This window comes from Hemibagrus wyckioides, linkage group LG23, assembly GCF_019097595.1.
Source record: "Hemibagrus wyckioides isolate EC202008001 linkage group LG23, SWU_Hwy_1.0, whole genome shotgun sequence".
Classification (NCBI taxonomy): domain Eukaryota; kingdom Metazoa; phylum Chordata; class Actinopteri; order Siluriformes; family Bagridae; genus Hemibagrus; species Hemibagrus wyckioides.
The window spans coordinates 5,567,575-5,586,730 of NC_080732.1; the positions used below are offsets into that span (position 1 = coordinate 5,567,575).

Genomic DNA, 19,156 nt, shown 5'->3' on the forward strand with positions numbered 1-19,156 from the left:
CACACACACAAGGTTTTTGTATTCGAAATATTGGTCTGACTTTAATAGGTTCAAGTTCAATCAAATCTAAGAGAGGTCTGCGTGCACTGAGAAATGTTTCAATTTTATTGGAAATTAAAATGAAAAAGCAGAACACATCGATCTGGTCTAATTAGCCAAAAGTTTGTGGGCCCTTAACCATCATGCTAATATGTGCTTGTTGAACATCCCATTCCTGATTTATTCCCCCTTTGCTGATACAATAAGCCCCACACTTCTAAGGAAGCTTTCCACTAGATTTTGGAATGTGACTATGGGGATTTTTGTTCATACAGCCTTAGTGAACACAGGCACGATGTTCAGCATGGGGGCATCGTCATGGTGAAACAGGTTGGACATCTTAGTTCCAGTGAAGGGGAATTGAGAGATGAGATGATAAAATGAGATGTGCCTTTATTAATCCCCTGTAGGGGAAATTCCGGTCGAGACGACGAGTCAAAGCAGAGACATCACAAATAGTGTCAAATAAAAACAGGATGATATAAACTGGAAGTTTATACAGTGGAACCTTGGCTTACGAATGCCCTCCCTTACGAATGCACTCCCTGCCGAAGCGAATTTACGAATTTTACACATTTTTTTCAGTCAGTGAAAGCTGTTGCGAAACCCACGATACCAACATTGCATTTGGTATGCAATTTTTCTGGCCTTTTTTGGTTGACAGATTGATGGGGTGGGTGGTCTGTTCTATTTTTAGCCCAAGCTTGGTGGCACGACTTCCTGTGTGGACCCTTGACATGGAATGCTTGGCTTGGGTCAGTTCTTTGTAGGCAGCCATACAGTTTATATGCGCTTCGTTGCGCGCGCTGGAACGGATTATCCGCATTTACATTGTTTCTTATGGGAAAATTCGTCTTGCAATACAAATTTTCCCCTTAAAAACTCCAGAACGAATTAAATTCCTATGCTGAGGTTCCAGTGTAATAAAAGAAATAACAGAAACATTGTACAGCTACAGCAAACAAAGACAATCTATAGAATTTAGTGCTTTCTAACTTTGTTGGTGCAATTTGGGGAACATCCAAATATGGGTGTGATGGTCAAGTGTCCACATACTTTTGACCCTATAATTCACTCATGTAGAATGAGAGAGTGGACAATTAACTACAAGAATTAGCTAATTAACAAAACATAACTGCTATGAATGTGTAAAATGCTCAATTCACAGTGTATACACACACACACACACACACACACACAGTCAATATGTCTGATTTTCATATATGAAGACATTTGTTCCACACCAAATGCACTCATGCATGCACACACACACACACACACACACACAGTCAATATGTCTGATTTTCATATATGAAGACATTTGTTCCACACCAAATGCACTCATGCATGCACACACACACACACACGCACGCACACCAAAAAAAACGTGCACAAAAAAAAATGAATCGATCAAATATAAATTTAAAATTAAATAAAAGCAAAAGTTATAAAGCAGACAGATAATGCTTTTTTAAAATAATATTAAATTAAATTAATGGTAAAGTAAATAAATAAAAGTATCTATGTAAAAAATCAAAATAAAATAAAGTAAAAAATAAAGATAACAGTAAATTAAAAACAAAATAAAAAATAACTTAATTAAATAAAAAATATAAAAATTTTATATGATTTATTCAATTAAACCATAATTTGAAAAAGTTTATAAAAAGTTTATAAAAAGTGTTTTTCTCGCTCTTTAACAATTTTTGGGGGTTGGGGTCTGTTCATTTTGCAGTCCGCTCCAGACACGTCTCTAACTAGACACCCTTTTCTCCATCTAGTGCACAAAAACCCCATGACGGATGATTTCTGTGACTGGTATTGTAATGAGGGTGTGTGATTTGGGACACGTCCACAGTGGATGAACCATGTTGAGGCATTTATATGGTAAGGTGTGTATGTTTAACTAAGGAAAAGGGAACTAGACGCTGTACCACTGGGCAGATTAGTGGTGTGAGAGGTGATGGCATATTTATTCACCACCTGGTGTGGTTCTTTTTCTTCTTTCTAACCTGTAGAAACGTTACGTGTTGTACATGTTGTGTCAGATGAGGGCGGGAGAGCAGGAGCGGTGACATCAGCGCTGGCACGGAGCGTCAGTGTGTTAAGTGATTTATACACAGTCACCCAGTGTTAAGCTTACAACTGGGCACACATAAAAGCCCTTTAAGAGTGTGTGAGGTCGTCTTTACTCCCCCAATGTGACACTAAGGGAAGGAATAAAGATACAAGAACAAGGGGATATGAGATCAGCGCTATAGGATTGTGGGTAATCTGCCTACAGTGACACAAATAAGAAGGTGAAGAGAGAGTTAGGGTGATGGACATCATCGGAAAAGGAAAGAGGAAACACAAGGTTAAAGGCGTGTCCAATGTAGTATGGATCACCTAATCCCTAATCCCTTGAGAATTATTAGGACACTAATATAGAAAACAGTGTAAATGACTGCTGGTGATGGATTTGGTCGTGTCCCAAACCACATACCATATTCACTATTCACCATAAAGTGACCAAGGAGGCATCCCAAACGGCATTCACTGTAGACTCCACATAACAACCCCCTTCACAAAACAGCCCCAACTAACACCGTAACTAACACTACAATGGACGTGTCCCAAACCGCACCATATTCTCTCTCTATCTCGCGCTCAGTCTTCAGATGCTGCAATGCATTATAGATATTTAGTGTCTTGTCAACCTAGTCACATCTGACCATGTCTTATGGTGTGTGTGTGTGTGTGTGTGTGTGTGTGTGAATACCTGAAGTTGCTTTTCTGGAATGGGTTCGTTCTTCAGCGCCTGCAAAGCTTTCATGGCTGCGTTATGCCGAGCTGCTTGACGTGTTCGACCTTCGCCATAAAACTCGTTACTGCCTACCGTCAGCTGCACGTAGAACACCTTGGGGATCGGATAGTGATACCTCAAGTAGAGATAAAAAAAGGGGAAGTGGGGGTAAGAGAAAAAGACATCTGAGTCAAAACAGGATTAACTCTATCGAAACGTGACGGTTTTATCACGACGTAAATCAGGCCCGTCGAACTGGCGGACATGAAATAATGACTCAAAGATTCCACTCGGTCATCTTGGACATCGCTCATTTCTATGACGACACACGCACAACACCATAACGGACACCCGGATCACTAACACATAGCTAGCCTGTGAAACCGTATATATATTAGAGACTCTAAAGCTAAAAGCTACTCCGTATTGTACTGTTTATTATGAGATCATTATTAGAGAACGATAGGTGAGAAATAAAACGAGACAGGGTGTGCTGTTATACAAAACTGATATAAAGATGCGGTGGTGTGATGCAGCCTGACATCAAGCTCTGTCACCCTTTTCCACAAAAAAAGAACGGCTGAAGTGTTATATATAATCCTCTTACACAATATTTAACAATTACAATTTTTTCATTTACGCACTAACGTTCACACGGCTGCAAGTCACCAGGAAGGAGGCTATTGGTTGCCATAGTAACAATATTTCTTAGTGGGAGACACAACCTAACAGACCCGCTTTCTTGAATGCAGCATTAAAGATTTTGAACGCAGCATTAATCCATAATGACAAAGCATGTTTATAGAAATCTTTCTTACAGAGACCCTTCATGCAGCATTTTGTCTAATTCTACTCCGTAGAGTTACAGCTTTCGAGCCGGCCGGCTGCTGCAGCTCGGAGAGGAAATAAAAGGTTGCGGCTGAGGACTTCCTAACAGTACTTGAGAATTGTTTGATATTTTTAAGTGAGGCAAGAATGACGTTAATCCTGCATGATCATAATTAGGAGAAATGAGGAAAGGACTTTGTGCCAAAATATTTTGGCCGGGATTTGCAGCCGGAATCTTTACTACTTCCCCAGCCAACGACGTTTCACAGAGAAAGAGACTAACAGCTAACAGAATATTCTAGCTGTAGTATTATTATTAGTAGTAGTATTATGATCACTTGGTGGTATTATCACTGTTCTGCTAGCATCAGTTGTCTGGAAGAGGGTTGTTGACGTTCACCCAGAAATGAGGCTCCACATTATCAAAGTGACACAAACTTTCTCACAGCACACACAGAGCTCCTGTGGAGAAAAGGCTGAAGTAAGGAGCAATGGACAAAAGCTTAGAACAACTCAAGAAAAGAGGACAGATTTATATCCGTGGCCGAACCCGAACGATATTATCCTAGTTATAAATGGTGAAATTAACGCCGTAGGGCAAGCGAGGTAATGGCCCCCGGTGGACCGCGCCTCAGGAAGGCAAAACAAAAGCCCCGTCACATTTCTGCACTTTCTCCTGCGTAACTCTGGCTCGCCCACGCAGCCTGTCAGACGGCTCTTCAGAGCCCAGATTTAGGAGTGTGTTCGGCCTTTATGAAGAGTGACACAGACTGATCCGGGGTCAGCGCCCTGATCCCAAACACCCCCACTGCAACCCATTCACACTGCAAAATCACACGCTTAGCACTCATGCACTAGTTTCGGGAAAATCCAAATCCAACTTTTGCACGTGTAGAACGTGACCGAATGATGAGCTGTTTTACTTTATTTTACTTTATTGGCTATCTATTCCTGGAAGAAGTCCCTGCTAACACAGTTAAAAAAAGGTTATGATGCCTAAGTTGAGTGCTATAGCAAACATTCCCACAAAAAAAAAAACAAGCAGAACTTGACGTCAACAGCATCCAAGTCAGATCCTTCATTTCTAATATTTTTCCCTTAAACACCATTACATTATACTTTAAACGGGTATATTTAAGACATTTGACCTTGCTGTGACCTTGACCCTGTTCGGATCCATTCCAAAATTATCTCCAGGTCGCGATAATAATTCTACATGAATTCTACAAACTGCTCGTACTTGATATATTGCGCTACCGAGAATTGTGGAGCGACGCTCGGACAACCCAAAAACATTCCTTTACCATCTGGTGGTGGCGGCATAAAATGAAGAAGTGCGATAAAACTCCATCCGAACTCTCTGATTAGACTGATAAGAGCACTGTGTGGGCGTGGCCTAATATTCCAATCAGCATACTTGATTGATAGCCCTATGTCCAAGACTCCCAGCCTGCTACACCAATCGAGCCGAATTGAATACGGAACAATACCCCAGACCTAGTGGTCCTTCATTAACAGACAAACAAGTAACAGAAACAGTACAAATGTGTTACAAAAATATGATAGTCTTTATTGATTTATAATCACATTATCCAATGTCACCCAGAACAGTTACAGTTTCCTTTTTACGAGAGTCCCTTTAGAAGCTTGGGTTCCTCTCCAGCTTCTTTCCTCAGGAAGTTTGCCCTTGCAATCGTCACTTCTGGGTTGTTTATTAGGAATCTAAATCAACATCTGGATTTGTTGATTTGTTCAAAGCGAACTGGAGTTTGTCAAAGTGTTTTTCTCTTTAAGTCTAGTAGCGCATGTGAGTCAATCAGAATGCATTTCCTTCAACAGCCAATGAAAATGCAGAGAAGAGATATAAAGTTGAGGAGCCAGAGAAGGACTGCTGGAAAAACTTCAGAAACCAAATATGTCCTAGCTGTTCGACTACACTTGAGGTAAGGCCATTTTTGGCCAAAGCGTTCCTTCGGTGTCTATTTAACGTTTGATAACTGACGTATTAAGAACATCTTTTAATGCGCTCGAACCTGGAGACCCCGCTGTACCTGAATCCTCCACGCTGTTTAATTTCATAAATATTCCAGCTGTGTAGGTTCATCAGTTACTGAACTTCCGCTTCATTGTGAGCTCAGATTTAATTCTGATGGAAGCCATCTGGGCAAAGTTAAGCTCAGGGCATGTGCAGAAACCACCAAGGAATAATAATAAAACAGGAATTACACACATGCAGTAATGAAATGCAGAAAACTATTCCAAAATAATTATGAACATCCTGAAAAGAAAAGGCAGAGCGTGCAGTAACTGGCCACGATCTGATGGGCCGAGAAACATAACAGCCGCTGAGAACAAACAGTACACAGGAAAACAGGCACTGTGTGCACTTTCTCTGAAACGTCTGTCAAATTGCAAGAATTATAAACTTTACACTGTATTAAGGCAGCTGCAACACAGCTCGGTGCTTTCTGTACAAATATTAAGAGTACTGATAGCAGTAATAGTGACAATATTAGTACTAACTGCAGCAGAAATAGTGATTAGTAGTAGTAGTAATGGGGACAACAATTTTGCAGTAGTATTAGGCGTGTTGATTGTTAGTATTGTTAGTAACACTAGACACAACAAGAGCAGTTATAGTAGTAACAGCATCAGCAGTAACATAATTACTGAACCAGTGTAGCTGAACCTCGGCATACAAATGCGCTCCCTTATGAATTTTCACCTTAAGAAATGAAATTTTGCAAGAAATTTGCATCGGCATGCAAAGCATATTCGGCATACGAATGAACCGGACCGAATGCTGGCCGAATGCTGCCGGACTGAAAGTTCAAACTTGTTTGCGTCAGCGGAAAGCCTAGCGAAGCGAGTTTACAAATTCTTTTTTCAGTCGGCGAAAGCTGTTTCGAAAGAGTCAACCCACGATACCAACGTTGTCTTCGGCATCCGCACGAAAGCTAGGTGATTTTCCGGACGTTTTTTTTTGTTGACAGATCGGTGGTGTGTTCTATTTTTAGCCCAAGCTTGGTGGCACGACTTCCTGTGTGGACCCTTGACATAGAATGCTTGGCGTGGTATAGTATTAGTGTTAGCAATAAAAGTGGCGGTATTACGACTAGCAATAGCAATCTTTTTAATAGCAGTAGTGAAAAGAGCAATAGGATTAGGGGTTGTTGTGCTAGACGTACAAAAACAAAATAGTAATTATAATAATAATATTATTATAGTATAGTAGCACATAGGGTATAGCATAATAGGAAATGGTAGTTGATGTAGCAGAATTAGTACAGAAAATATTATTATTAGTAGTAGTAATAGTAACAGTGACCGTATTGACAGTAGCAGTGATACTAATGGTTGTAATGGTAATGGTAGTAGTGGTTATATAGTAGTAATAGCAAAGTAACAGCAATAGCAGTGGTGGTGGTACTGATAGTAATAGGTGTGTAAACGTAGTGGCGGGGTAATAGTAATACTATTAGTGATATTAACAGTAGTAGTATTATTCGTGGTAGTAGTAGTAGTGGTTAGAGTACTAATAGTAATAGTAGTGGAAGCCATAGTAGTAGTAGAAGTAGTGTAACAGGAACAGAAGTATTATTATTAATAATACTAGTGGTTGTAATAGTTAGGCTTTTAACCAAGTGGCACAGTCACCTCAGTCTCAAGTTACTTTAAATCAGTGTCAAATGCAACACTCTGGCTGGATGATGGCACCGTAAACATTCATCAAGTTGCATTTATACTTCGAGATCTCCCGACATTATCAGCACACAACTACAAGGACAAGTGGAAGAAGAAGGAAAAGTAGGACAATGCACTAGCAATGATAAAAACAATAGAGATAAAAAAAAAAAAACACAATTTGAATTTCACACACTTTTTGAAATCTAATAATGCTTTCTGGAGTGATGGTGCAGTCCACTCCCAGAATTCCATGGGGCGCCTCATTTCAGGAGGGGGTGGGGTGGGGGGCCTTTTGGGCGGTGGGGGGATGGATTCGGGTGTCATGGCGGGTGAATACAGGTGCCGCAGCGTGGGAAAGGAACTGCTCTCATACACACACACCCACACAGGCACACACACGCGCACACACACACACACACACACACACACACAAGGGCCGTCTGGTCTGAATTAAAAAGGAACGCGAGCCAAAGTGGGAACACCTAACAGGAGGAATGGGAGAAGTGCCAAACACACACACACACGCGCACACACAACCACTGAAACATGCAATGTATAATATTTGTACTCCATAATGTCTCAAACACTGCTGTTGTCTAGTGTTTGCTCTGATAGTGCTGCTGTGGTTAGGCAAATTGTTTCCTGAACTAAAGCGTTACAGTCCAGATCTTAACACACCATGAATTAGCATGATCAATGTTATGTTTGTGCTAAAATAATGAAATACAGTGGAATCTCAGCATATGAATTTAATTCGCTCTGGAGGCGAGTTCTTAAGGCGAAAATTTGTATTGTGAAACAAATTTTCCCATAAGAAATAATGTAAATGCAGATAATCCGTTCCAGCCTCCCAAAAATATTACCAATTTCCAAGAGTCAAGGGTCCTCACAGGAAGTCGTGCCACCAAGCTTGGGCTAAAAATAGAACAGACCACCCACGCCATCAATCTGTCAAAAAAAAAAAAAAAAGGGTGAAAAATCACCTAGCTTTTGAGCGCATGCCGAAAGCAATGTTAGTATCGTGGTTTGACTCTTTTGAAACAGCTTTCGATGACTGAAAGAAAATTCGAAAAATTCGTAAACTCACTTCGTTTGGCTTCCCTTGGCTTTCCACTGACGCAAACAAGTTTTAAACAGCTCCCAGATGTACACACAACTTAGCCGGCACTCGGGTTGGTTCATTCGTATGCCTAAAATGCTTCATATGCCGATGCAAAATAACCAGGCATAACATTATGAGCAGTGAGAGGTGAAGTGAATAACACTGATGATCTCCTCATCATGGCACCTGTTAGTGGGTGGGATATATTAGGCAGCAAGTGAACATTTTGTCCTCAAAGTTGATGTGTTAAAAGCAGGAAAAATGGGCAAGCGTAAGGATTTGAGCGAGTTTGACAAGAGCTAAATTGTGATGGCTAGACCACTGGATCAGAGCATCATCAAAACTGCAGCTCTTGTGGGGGGTTCCCGGTCTGCAGTGGTCAGTATCTATCAAAAGTGGTCCAAGGAAGGAACAGTGGTGAACCGGCGACAGGGTCATAGACGGCCAAGGCTCATTGATGCACATAGGGAGTGAAGGCTGGCCGGTGTGATCCGATCCAGCAGACGAGCTACTGTTGCTCAAATTGCTAAAGAAGTTAATGCTGGTTCTGATAGAAAGGTGTCAGAATACACAGTGCATGACGGTTTGTAGTGTATGGCGCTGCATAGCCACAGACCACTCATAATGTTATGCCTGGTCGGTGTACCTGTTCATTACTGGTAACAATATCAGGAGTAACCGCACATGTATATCACACATATGGGCATGTGTCCCAAATCTCATACTTTGGCTAAATCTGTTTGTAAGCAAGTGGTATTTACGTGGCATCTCTGAAAAGCAGATTTAGTGATGACCTGAAAACCTTCTCAGTAATATTACTCATCAAAGAGCTTCTGAAGCTCAGCGAAGCTACTAATCGGGTGAATTAAAAGGAAAAGGAAAGAAATTTTGATTTAAAGCATTCGAAATGAAATGACATTTAAACTGGCGGATCAAAGTGTGACATATAAGTGCATCAGACTGTGAGGGATATCACACCACAGCAGGAGCAGTAGATAAGCGACGCTGTCATACGTTATTATTAACAGAAATAAGACCATTTCAGTTAATAAATAATAAATAGTTTAAAGGTGTGTTCATTTTTTCAAAAGGTCTCCAATGTGACATTTTTACCATTCATTGAGCCCACCCACGTATACAAAGCTCCACCCCCAAAACTCATAATGGTTCAACAACCTTGTTAACTTGAGTTACTGTTAGCAATGACCGTCACAACATCTCTTTCAAGCGTGCTCAACTAAATCTGTCAACAATTATCAAGCAATTTCTTCTTATAATGATTTATGAGAGGCAGCACGACGGCTTAGTGGTTAGCATTACCTCACAGCAAGAAGGTCCTGGGTTTTAATCTCGGGTTCGAACAGGCGGAGTTGTGGAGTTCTCCCCGTGCCTGCGTGGGTTTACTCCGGGTACTCCGGTTTCCTCCCACAGTCCAAAAACATGTACATTAGGTGGATTGGTAATTCTAAATTGCCCATAGGAGTGAGTGTGTGTGGTTGTCTGTCTATAGGTGTGGCCCTGTGATGGACTGGCAACATGTCCAGTGTGTACCTCTGCCTTTCGCCCAATGTGCGCTGGGATAGGCTCCAGCAGATCCCTGTAACCCTAATTAGGAATAAAGCGGGTATAGACAATGGATGGATAATTTATGAGGATGTGAAGTAGCTTTGGGGGCGTGGCTACAAAATGACGGACAAGAGCTCAATCCCAATACAAACGAACATTCTGAATTTTTTCAGCTATTTAGCTACGATTGTTCTGAGACAGTGGCTTAAATTATTTTTATTATTTATTATTAATATAATTAATTATTACTATTATTATTATTTTTTAGCTTTCCTATATCATATTTGAAATTCTTTGTACAAGAAAAAATAAAAAAAAATATTGACTATTGCACTAACAATAATTTTTAGCTTTTTAGCTAAAAATAGCTTTTTTTTTTATACCCAGATTTTCTTAAAAATTAAAAAATTAAAAAATAAATAAATAATAATAATAAAAAAGTAGAAGCTGCCATTTTGAAGCCTTAATTGTTTTTTTTTCCTCAGCAAATAGTTTACGATCACTTTGTGCAAGTTTGAGGACTCGGGTCGAGATGAAGACTCTGGATTTTAATAATATAATATATAGAAGCTCCAGGTTGTGTGGGGCAGCTATACACTTTCGTCACTTGTTATCAACACTATCAACAAAAAAGAGATTAAGTGTTTTGACACAGATTTTTTTGAGAAAGAGGGAGACTGTGTACTTTTTTACTCATTTTTGGCTGAGCTACTGTTTAAAATGTGGCTCCAGGGTGAACCGCCCCATATGCTTTGCCCCCAGTTCTGCTTCAGCTGACCGCAGTATGGAACATCCGGGCTTCCTGACACTTAAATGAGCTTGGGAAATTGAAATTCCTCTGCCGTTATGGCTTCAAACGCATATGAGACACTAGGGGTGACCTCTGCTTTTTAATCAGAGCACTCAATGTTTACCCTCCAAAAAAAAAAAAAAATGACCCTTGTACACAGCAGCTATTGCTTCCTTCATAATGACACACCATGTGCTGTTTCCATAATTTTAGGGATTTAATGGGACGTATAGCCGTGCTTGGACAAGCAGATAGGCAGCTGTATTCATGATTTCTAATTCTTTTAAGCACTTTAAGTCTGTAATTTTTTGTCCATTTCAGAAGGGGAAAAGGATAATAAAGTAAATATCGGCACCCACCCCCCCATTCAGGGTATTAGCCCTCCCAACACACACACACCCACACACCCAGTGCTCCCAGAACAGGCTCCAAATCTCCAAATTAGCCTGTACTGTTGAAAATAAATGAATGAATAATGCATTTAACTAAAGTGACATTGCTGAAATGTCCTCGCTCGGTTGGAGTAGAGCTGAGGACTGGGTTTTTGTAGCCTATTTCCACACCCCAGATTCCAGCCGTGTCCATAAAACAATTCCAGCCAATACTGTTTACTGTTTGTGTCTGGCCGAGATATCGTCCATTGATATTATCCGCTTCTGTTTGTGAAGAAAAATAATAGTGAATGATGTGAGTTTTATAACCCTAACCCTAGTTTTATAGTAATGCAAGCTTTGTATCTAAGCACCTGCTGAATTTGTGGTTGCCACATTGGATTGAGCTTTAGGTTACAACATTTGATTGACCTTTTGGGATTTGTGGTTGCCAGATTGGTTTGGGGTGACTTTTCGGTTGCCAGATTGGATTGAGCTTTAGGTTGCCAGATTGGATTAACCTTTTGGGATTTGTGGTTAGCAGATTGACTAGAGAATAGAATTGACTTTTTGGTTTCCCAACTAAATTAACTTTTTGGACTTTTTGGTTGCCAGAAGGGATTGACTTTTTAGTTGCCAAAGTGAATTGACTATTTGGTTGCATTTGGTTGGTTGTATTTGTATTAACCTTTTGATCTCTTTTGGTTGACAGATTGAATTGACTTTTTAACCCTTTGGTTGCCAGATTAGATTGATTTTTTGGGATTTTGGTTGCCAGACTGGATTGACATTTTAGTTGTCAAAGTGAATTGACTATTTAGTTGCAAGACATTTTGGATTGACATGTTGTCAGATTGGATTGGCTTTTTAGTTGCCAGATTGGATTAACTTTTTGTTTGGCTGATTGGATTGACTTTTTGGTTGCCATATTTATTTGATATTTAGGTTGCCAGATTGGATAGACCTTTTGGAATTTGTGGTTAGAATTGACTTTTTGGTTGCCCAGCTGGATTAAGTCTTTGGACTTTTTGGTTGGCAGATAGGAATGACGTTTTAGTTTCCAAATTGGACTGACTTTTTGTCCGGCTGATTGGATTGACTTTTTGGCTGCAAGATTGGATTGACTTTTTGGATGTGAACTCTTTTGGTTATCAGTTTAGATTGACATTTTGGGATGTTTGGTTGCCAGATTGGATTGACATATCAGACATTTTGGTTGCCAGATTGGATTGACATATCAGACATTTTGGTTGCCAGATTGGATTGACATTTCAGACATTTTGGTTGTCAGATTGGATTAGCTTTGTGGTTGCCATACTGGATTAACTTTTTGGCTTTTGGGCTGCCAGAGTTGTTCGACTTTATGGTTGCCAGATTAAATTGATGTTTTGGGAATTTTGGGTTGCCAGATTTAATCAACATTTTGGATCTTTTGGTTGGGCTTTTGGGATGTCAGGTTTGTTTGACTTTTTGGTTGCTGGATTGGATGGTTTTATCCCAGTATAAACATTTCAACATTGCCAAACTATAAATGCTATTCCTCTGATTACATTCAAGTTTATATGATGCCAGACTACAGGATTTTGGGGAAAATTCAATCATCAGTATTGTGAAATAACATATCCAGAGTCAATTTTAAATTGTAATTATACAACCACACAGTAATTAGGCTGTTATTTAGTTGGCGAACCATCTACCTAACTAAACGACTCGTGTTGTTTTCATCAAAAAGGGTGTATGCTTCCTGAATTAATTTTTTCATTCTTTTTCACTAACATGATCAACTCAAGACTCTCTGGTGCAACACTGACAGTAACTGCTGCTGCATCCTGAGTCACTGGTAATAATTATGAGGGAGGATGTGATGATATATTGTTATGATATTATATCATGACGAGAAAATCTGAAATAATTTATACTCATTGATCACTTTGTTAGGAACACCTCTAATACTGGGTTGGGCTTCCCTTTGCTTTCAAAACAGCCTCAATTCTTCATGACATGGATTTTGCATGATGTTTGAATCATTCAGAAACATTCCTGTAAGCAGATCCTCATGGATCTGACTTGTTTGTCCAGTACTTCCCAGAGATGCTTGACTGGACTGAGATCTGGACAATGTGGACACTGAGTCACCACCTTGAACTCTTTGTCATGCTGCTCAAACCTTTCTCAATGATTCTTGCAGTGTGGTGGAACTTATTATCCTGCTGAAAGAGTCCACTGTTCCCAGGGAACACTCTCGTCATGAAGGGGTATACTTGGTCTACAACAATGTTTAGGTAGGTGGTATATGTCAAAGTCACATCCATGTGCCATGGCTTCCACAGGTAAGTGAGGCCAGGTAAGACTAGGCCACTTTCTTCCATTGGTGGAGTTCTCATGCGTATGTGCCCATTGTAGGACCTTTTATAGTTGGACAGGGGTCAGCATGGGGATGTGCTAGCTTAGTGGTTAAGGTGTTGGGCTACTTATCAGAAGGCTGTGAGTTTGAACCCCAGGTCCACCAAGCTGCCACTGCTGGGCCCCTGAGCAAGGCCCTTAACCCTCAATTGCTCAGTTGTATAAATGAGATGAAATGTATAACACTCTGGTAAAGGGTGTCTGCCAGACACGTAAATGTAAGCTTGGGCACACTGACCAGTCTATAGCTACACAGCCACATATGCAGCAAGCTGTAATGAATTGTGTGTTCTGACACCTTTCTATCCTATCCAACACAAACTTTTTCAGCAATATGTGCTTTGCTGTGGGATACAACCAAACAGACGAACCTTCGCTCCCAACATGAATCGATGACAATGTCGCTGGTTCACCAGTTATCCTTCCTTGAACCACTTTTAGTAGGTACTAACCCCTGCATACTGGAAACCTGCTGTTCTGGAAATGCTCTGCCCCACACAACACTACACAAGCATCCAGCTCCTGTGCTATCAATCAGTTCAGCATCGAACTGACAGCAGAGTGCTGTGATTGCCACATTTACACCGGATCATCTGATTATTTATATATATATATATATATATATATATATATATATATATATAAAAGTACAGATTGCCTGTGGCCCGTGACATGTTTGGACACTGCTACTCTTTCCTAAACCAACAAGATAAGAAAGTAGAACCAAAGCTCTATCTGTTATCTAGCTTTCAATACAAATCTGAGGGAGAGCTGGTGATTCACAAAAACCCAGAAATCACACAAAGCTGGGCAAACAAACACACAAACCCTAAATGATGAAACCTGTCTGATATTGCTCCACCTACACACATGACTAAACATCACAACATATTATGACTGATGTGTTTCTTCATAGCTAGCCTGGTAGTTAACTCCCTCTGCTAGCTCTCTGAAAATGTTTTCCGTTAATGTAGCAGTAAACACTGTTACATTTTCCTTAAAACAATATGGAAATCATTTTTGACCAAAATTTATCTTGAATTTATAGGAATTATCCACTAATTGATAACAAGTAAGTGAATTGTTAGCCAATGTTCTCTTCAGCAATTCACCTTCTTTAGTAAAAATAAAAAAATGGCAGGTTAATGTGCTAAATTCTTTTACAAGCTAGCTAGCCGGGAAGTTTTGTTCGATAGAAGCTCGAAAGTCTGAATTTCACATTTCCGACTGGGAAAAATGACAAGAAAACACCCCGTCGACTTGGAAAGTCAGGAAAGGTCTCCTTATCCTTAACATCGACTTCGGTGTATGACCTATGGTCAACATGGCCGCTCACAGGGTCAAAAAAAAAAAAAAATTTATTAGTTTGTAGCTTAGATTAATCAACCGAGATTCATGCAATCATTTATGTTAACTGAGCAGCTTGTTGCTAACAAACACACAGTTTTTTCCCATTTTATAGAAAATAGTGCAATTCCAAGGTTCCCACGAGTTTAGTTGAATTCAGCAATAAACTAGCAACTAGCTAGGTTGGACAAGCTAGCGTGAATGTTCTAATGGTCCCAGGTGTCCTAATAACACAGCCCAAATATATATTTACTTTAAACCAATGTACAAAAATGTTCCAGTATGCTTACATGACATCAGCAGTCTAATGCTAACAATAAAACTATTCGACACTTCGTAATGTCTTGCTCATAGAATCCAGCGGTTAAAGATCAACAGAATTCCGTCGTTTGCGTGTTAGCTGTCGCTATTTCATTCTTACTCTCCCACTGTATCCGCCAGCATTCCACACATCATCCACAGTCTTTCACGACCCACAAAAAGGTCAGGAACACTGAATCACACATGATGATACGTTACGTTGCATACTGCTAACGATGACTTTATGATAAGAAAACAGTGCCGCGGGTCAGGTTTTCCCACTAGCATGTTTCTCTCCGCTCAGTATCAGAGCAGGAAATATCATCATTTTGAACGTGGCGGTTTCCCTCGTTATTGTTCCCGCTGAGAGCCACGGCCGCTGACGCAATCACACACTCATACACAAATCAGCTCAGGAAGTCGAACAGTGGAGGAAACAATGAAACCACAACCGCAATCAATTCCCTGACGTTATTAATCCCACTATCCAGTGTGGACCAGAGGGGGTTCCTTATTGGTTCCCCTTTTTGGAATGTCTCCTCTTCTCAAGGGTTTTTGCTGGATTTATCTTTTTCCGTCACTGTTATACTTTTTTATTATTATTATTATTATTATTATTATTATTTTTTAGAATGCAAAAAAATTCAATTTAATTCTGTTTAGAATTTTTTTTATTAGTTTTAAAGCTCAGGAAAACAGAATGTGACAATTTGTGATATGTGTGATAAACAAAAATACAAATTAACTTGTTTTGCATTTAATTGTTTAAAGGGTTCATCTTCTTTTTCTGCCACTGTTACACTAAAAAAAATTTAATTATTTTAGAATGCAAAAAAATTCTATTTAATTCTGTTTAGAATTAAAAAAAAAAGTTTTATTATTATTTTAAAGCACAGAAAATCAGAACATGACAATTCATGATATCAGTATTATTTTTTTATTTTAACCAGGCATAACAAAATATATATATATATATTTGTATTTAATTGTTTAAAGGGTTCTTGCTGGATCTTTTTCTGTCACTGTTGCACTTTAAAACAGTTTAATTCTTAATTCTATTTAATTCTGTTCAGATTTTTAAAAAATGTTTTATTATTATTTTAAAGATCAGAAAATCAGAACATGACAATTCAAGATATCAGTATTATTTTTTTTTATTTCAACCATAAAATATCTTCTTTTTTTTTTTTCGTATTTAAGAGTTTAAAAGATTCTTTGCTGGATTTTTCTTTTTCCATCACTCCATCATTACACTTTTTTTTTTTTTACTTCTTGCACTTCTAGTCTGATTCCCGAGTTTTACAAATACAGCTTGTTTTATTTATTCTAGTGTACACTGTAAATGTACACTGAGCTGAAATATTCCTCAAGTTTCCTTATTAGAAAATTTAAATTGAAACTTCTTTTTTTTTAATTAAATAAATAAATAAATACAAACAATGTAAAAATGACAGTGTATTTATGTTGCTTTCTCAGGTGATAAATAAATCAAAATAAATAAATCTAAATAACGGGACAGAGTCATGTTAAGAGATTAAAATCCCTCCTGACTTTTTTTAATGTAAATATTCAAGAATTTAATAATTTCTGTCACACATCATTCATCTCTCTCTCTCTCTGTCTGTTTCTCTCTCCCCCCCCACTCTCTCTCACTCTTTCTCTCTCACTCACTCACTCTCTCTCTCACTCACTGTCTCTCTCTCCCACTTTCTCTCACTTTTACTCTCTTTCCCTCCCTTTCTCCCTCTCTCTCCCCTTCTCTCCCACTCTCTATCTCACTTACTCTCTCTCTCCCACTCTCTCTTACACTACATTTTACTCTTTCTCTCCCCTTCTCTCCCACTCACTCTCTCTCTCCCACGCTTTCTCTCTCTCTTTCCCACTCTCTCTCTCCCACTCTTTCTCTCTCTCTTCCCCACTCTCTCTCTCTCTCTTTCTCTCTAACTTTCTCTCTCACTCTCTCTCACTCACACTCCCGCTCTCACTCACTCTCTCTAGCATTTAAAATATTTTGATCAATAATAATAAACCTCTATGTTCAACACACATATTTGAATTATTTTAAAATTCAGTTTATTTATTTATTTATTTTACTTTAAAGCTTAGAAAACAGAATGTGAGAATTCATGATATCAGTGTGATTTTGTGATCTTAATCACGCAAAACAAAAATATTTAAAAAAATGTTTTTATTTAATAGCTTAAAAAAACAATAATAAAAAATTATGTTTTTTGAAATACTCTTTTTAAAAAATATATGTTATTTATGAATCCATGATCCATCCTACATAATCCTGAGTTTCAGTGAAACCACAATATATAGTCTCTCTCTCTCTCTCTTACACACACACACACGTTAACTAACCATATGTGACACACAGAAAATCAATTACAGGCTCAATAATCATTTTTATAAATCAGGACAAATTGTCTTTTGGCTAATAGAGGAGAATATGGAGTCATAATGATGATGATGATGATGATGATGATGAAGATGATGACTGCCATATAAATCATATACACACTTTGAGGGACGAATGTGAAGGAGATGTGTAATCTGGTGACGGATCGATCGGTCTCGGTGTGGAATCGACTCATCTGCAGTGTTTAATATCACCATGGCAACCTGTCTCTGCATTTGCCTCTTCTCCTTCTTTACTACTATCCTCATTATTCTTTCTCCATCTTCCACTCCTCTTCTGGCTCTCTGACTCTCTCACCCTTTCCGTCCATCGGTCATTCTACTTTCTGAATGTCCATCTCCCGTTTCTGTTCATCTCTCTTTTTCCGCTATTATTTTCTCTTTCCCTCTCTCTCTCTCTCCTTTTCTGTAGCTGTAGATCGATCTCTCTGTCCTTTTCTCTGTGTCTCTTTCTCTCTATCCTTTCCATCTGTCTCTGCTTCATTGTTTCTGTCTCTCCCCTTTCCCATTTGTCTCTCCCATTCTTCCCATCTGTTTCTTTCTCCCTCTATCTAGCCGTCTGTCTCCTTCCTCAAACTATCCCTCTCTCTCTCTCTTCCCTTGTTATTCCTTCATTCTGATTCCATTTCTCACCAACTTTGTGCCCTCTTTTTCTCTCTCTCCCTTTATTTGTTCATGTTTCTCTCTCCTTTTCTGTCTATCTCTGTCTCCCCTTTTGTCCGCTTTAGCTCCATTTCTTTCCAACTCCTCATCTCTCTCTCTCTCTCTCTCTCTCTCTCTCTCTCTGTCTCCTGCCCCATTTCTATCTGTTTTCCTCTCTGTCTCTCCTTTCACCCCATCTGTGCATCTGTCTCTTTTTCTGTCCCTTTTGCTGCCTCCACCTTTGTGTCTCTTCTCTCACTTTCTTCCTCTTTGACATTTTATCTTCATCTTTCCCTGCCTCTTTGTTGTTTCTCTCTTCCTCTCTGTCCGTCCGTCTGTCTGTCTGTTCCTTTCTCTCATTCTCTTTCTCCCGTCTCTGTCTGTCTGTTCCAGAATGATGTAATCTTGCACAGATCGGATTTTGCCTCGGCTCCTTGCTGTCTTACTGTTTCTCAAGCGCCGTGCCAGAGATCTACGGCGGAGACACAAACACGCGTCTCTCTGAGCGTTTAGGACGGGACGGGACGAGACGGGTGTGCCGTGCTGTTGCTGTTCTTCCCTCTCTGTGCACTGCCTGTGTGTGCGTCTGTCTGTGTCTGACCACCTGTGTAACTCAGCTGGACTCTGTTGAGGTTCATTATGATGCGTATAAGTTCAATTTAAAGGAACATCATGATTAAAAAATGTACACAAGACTCCAAAAGTAGTCTAATAGCGAAGAGTAGCAGTTCCTTTAAGGTCTTAAGTGTCTAACGTAGCATTACAATGTGCCCTAAACACTCTTACACCTCAGTGTAGTCAGCATATATGATCTGTTTGCTAATTTTTATTATTTTTATCATCACTCTACATCTATTTAAGTGATTAAAGTGATT

The 19,156-nt window shown here is 39.4% G+C and overlaps 1 protein-coding gene across 4 annotated transcripts in view; it reads right to left on the minus strand.

The window, feature by feature from the left end:
• The window catches only part of stau2 (staufen double-stranded RNA binding protein 2), an 87,221-nt gene that overhangs the window by 61,176 nt on the left and 6,889 nt on the right, over window positions 1–19,156 (minus strand). For all 4 annotated transcript variants that reach the window (XM_058376948.1, XM_058376949.1, XM_058376951.1 and 1 more), the window contains one exon: window positions 2,801–2,960. In XM_058376948.1, the coding sequence (XP_058232931.1) occupies window positions 2,801–2,960 (160 nt within the window). The remainder of the gene's footprint in view (window positions 1–2,800; window positions 2,961–19,156) is intronic.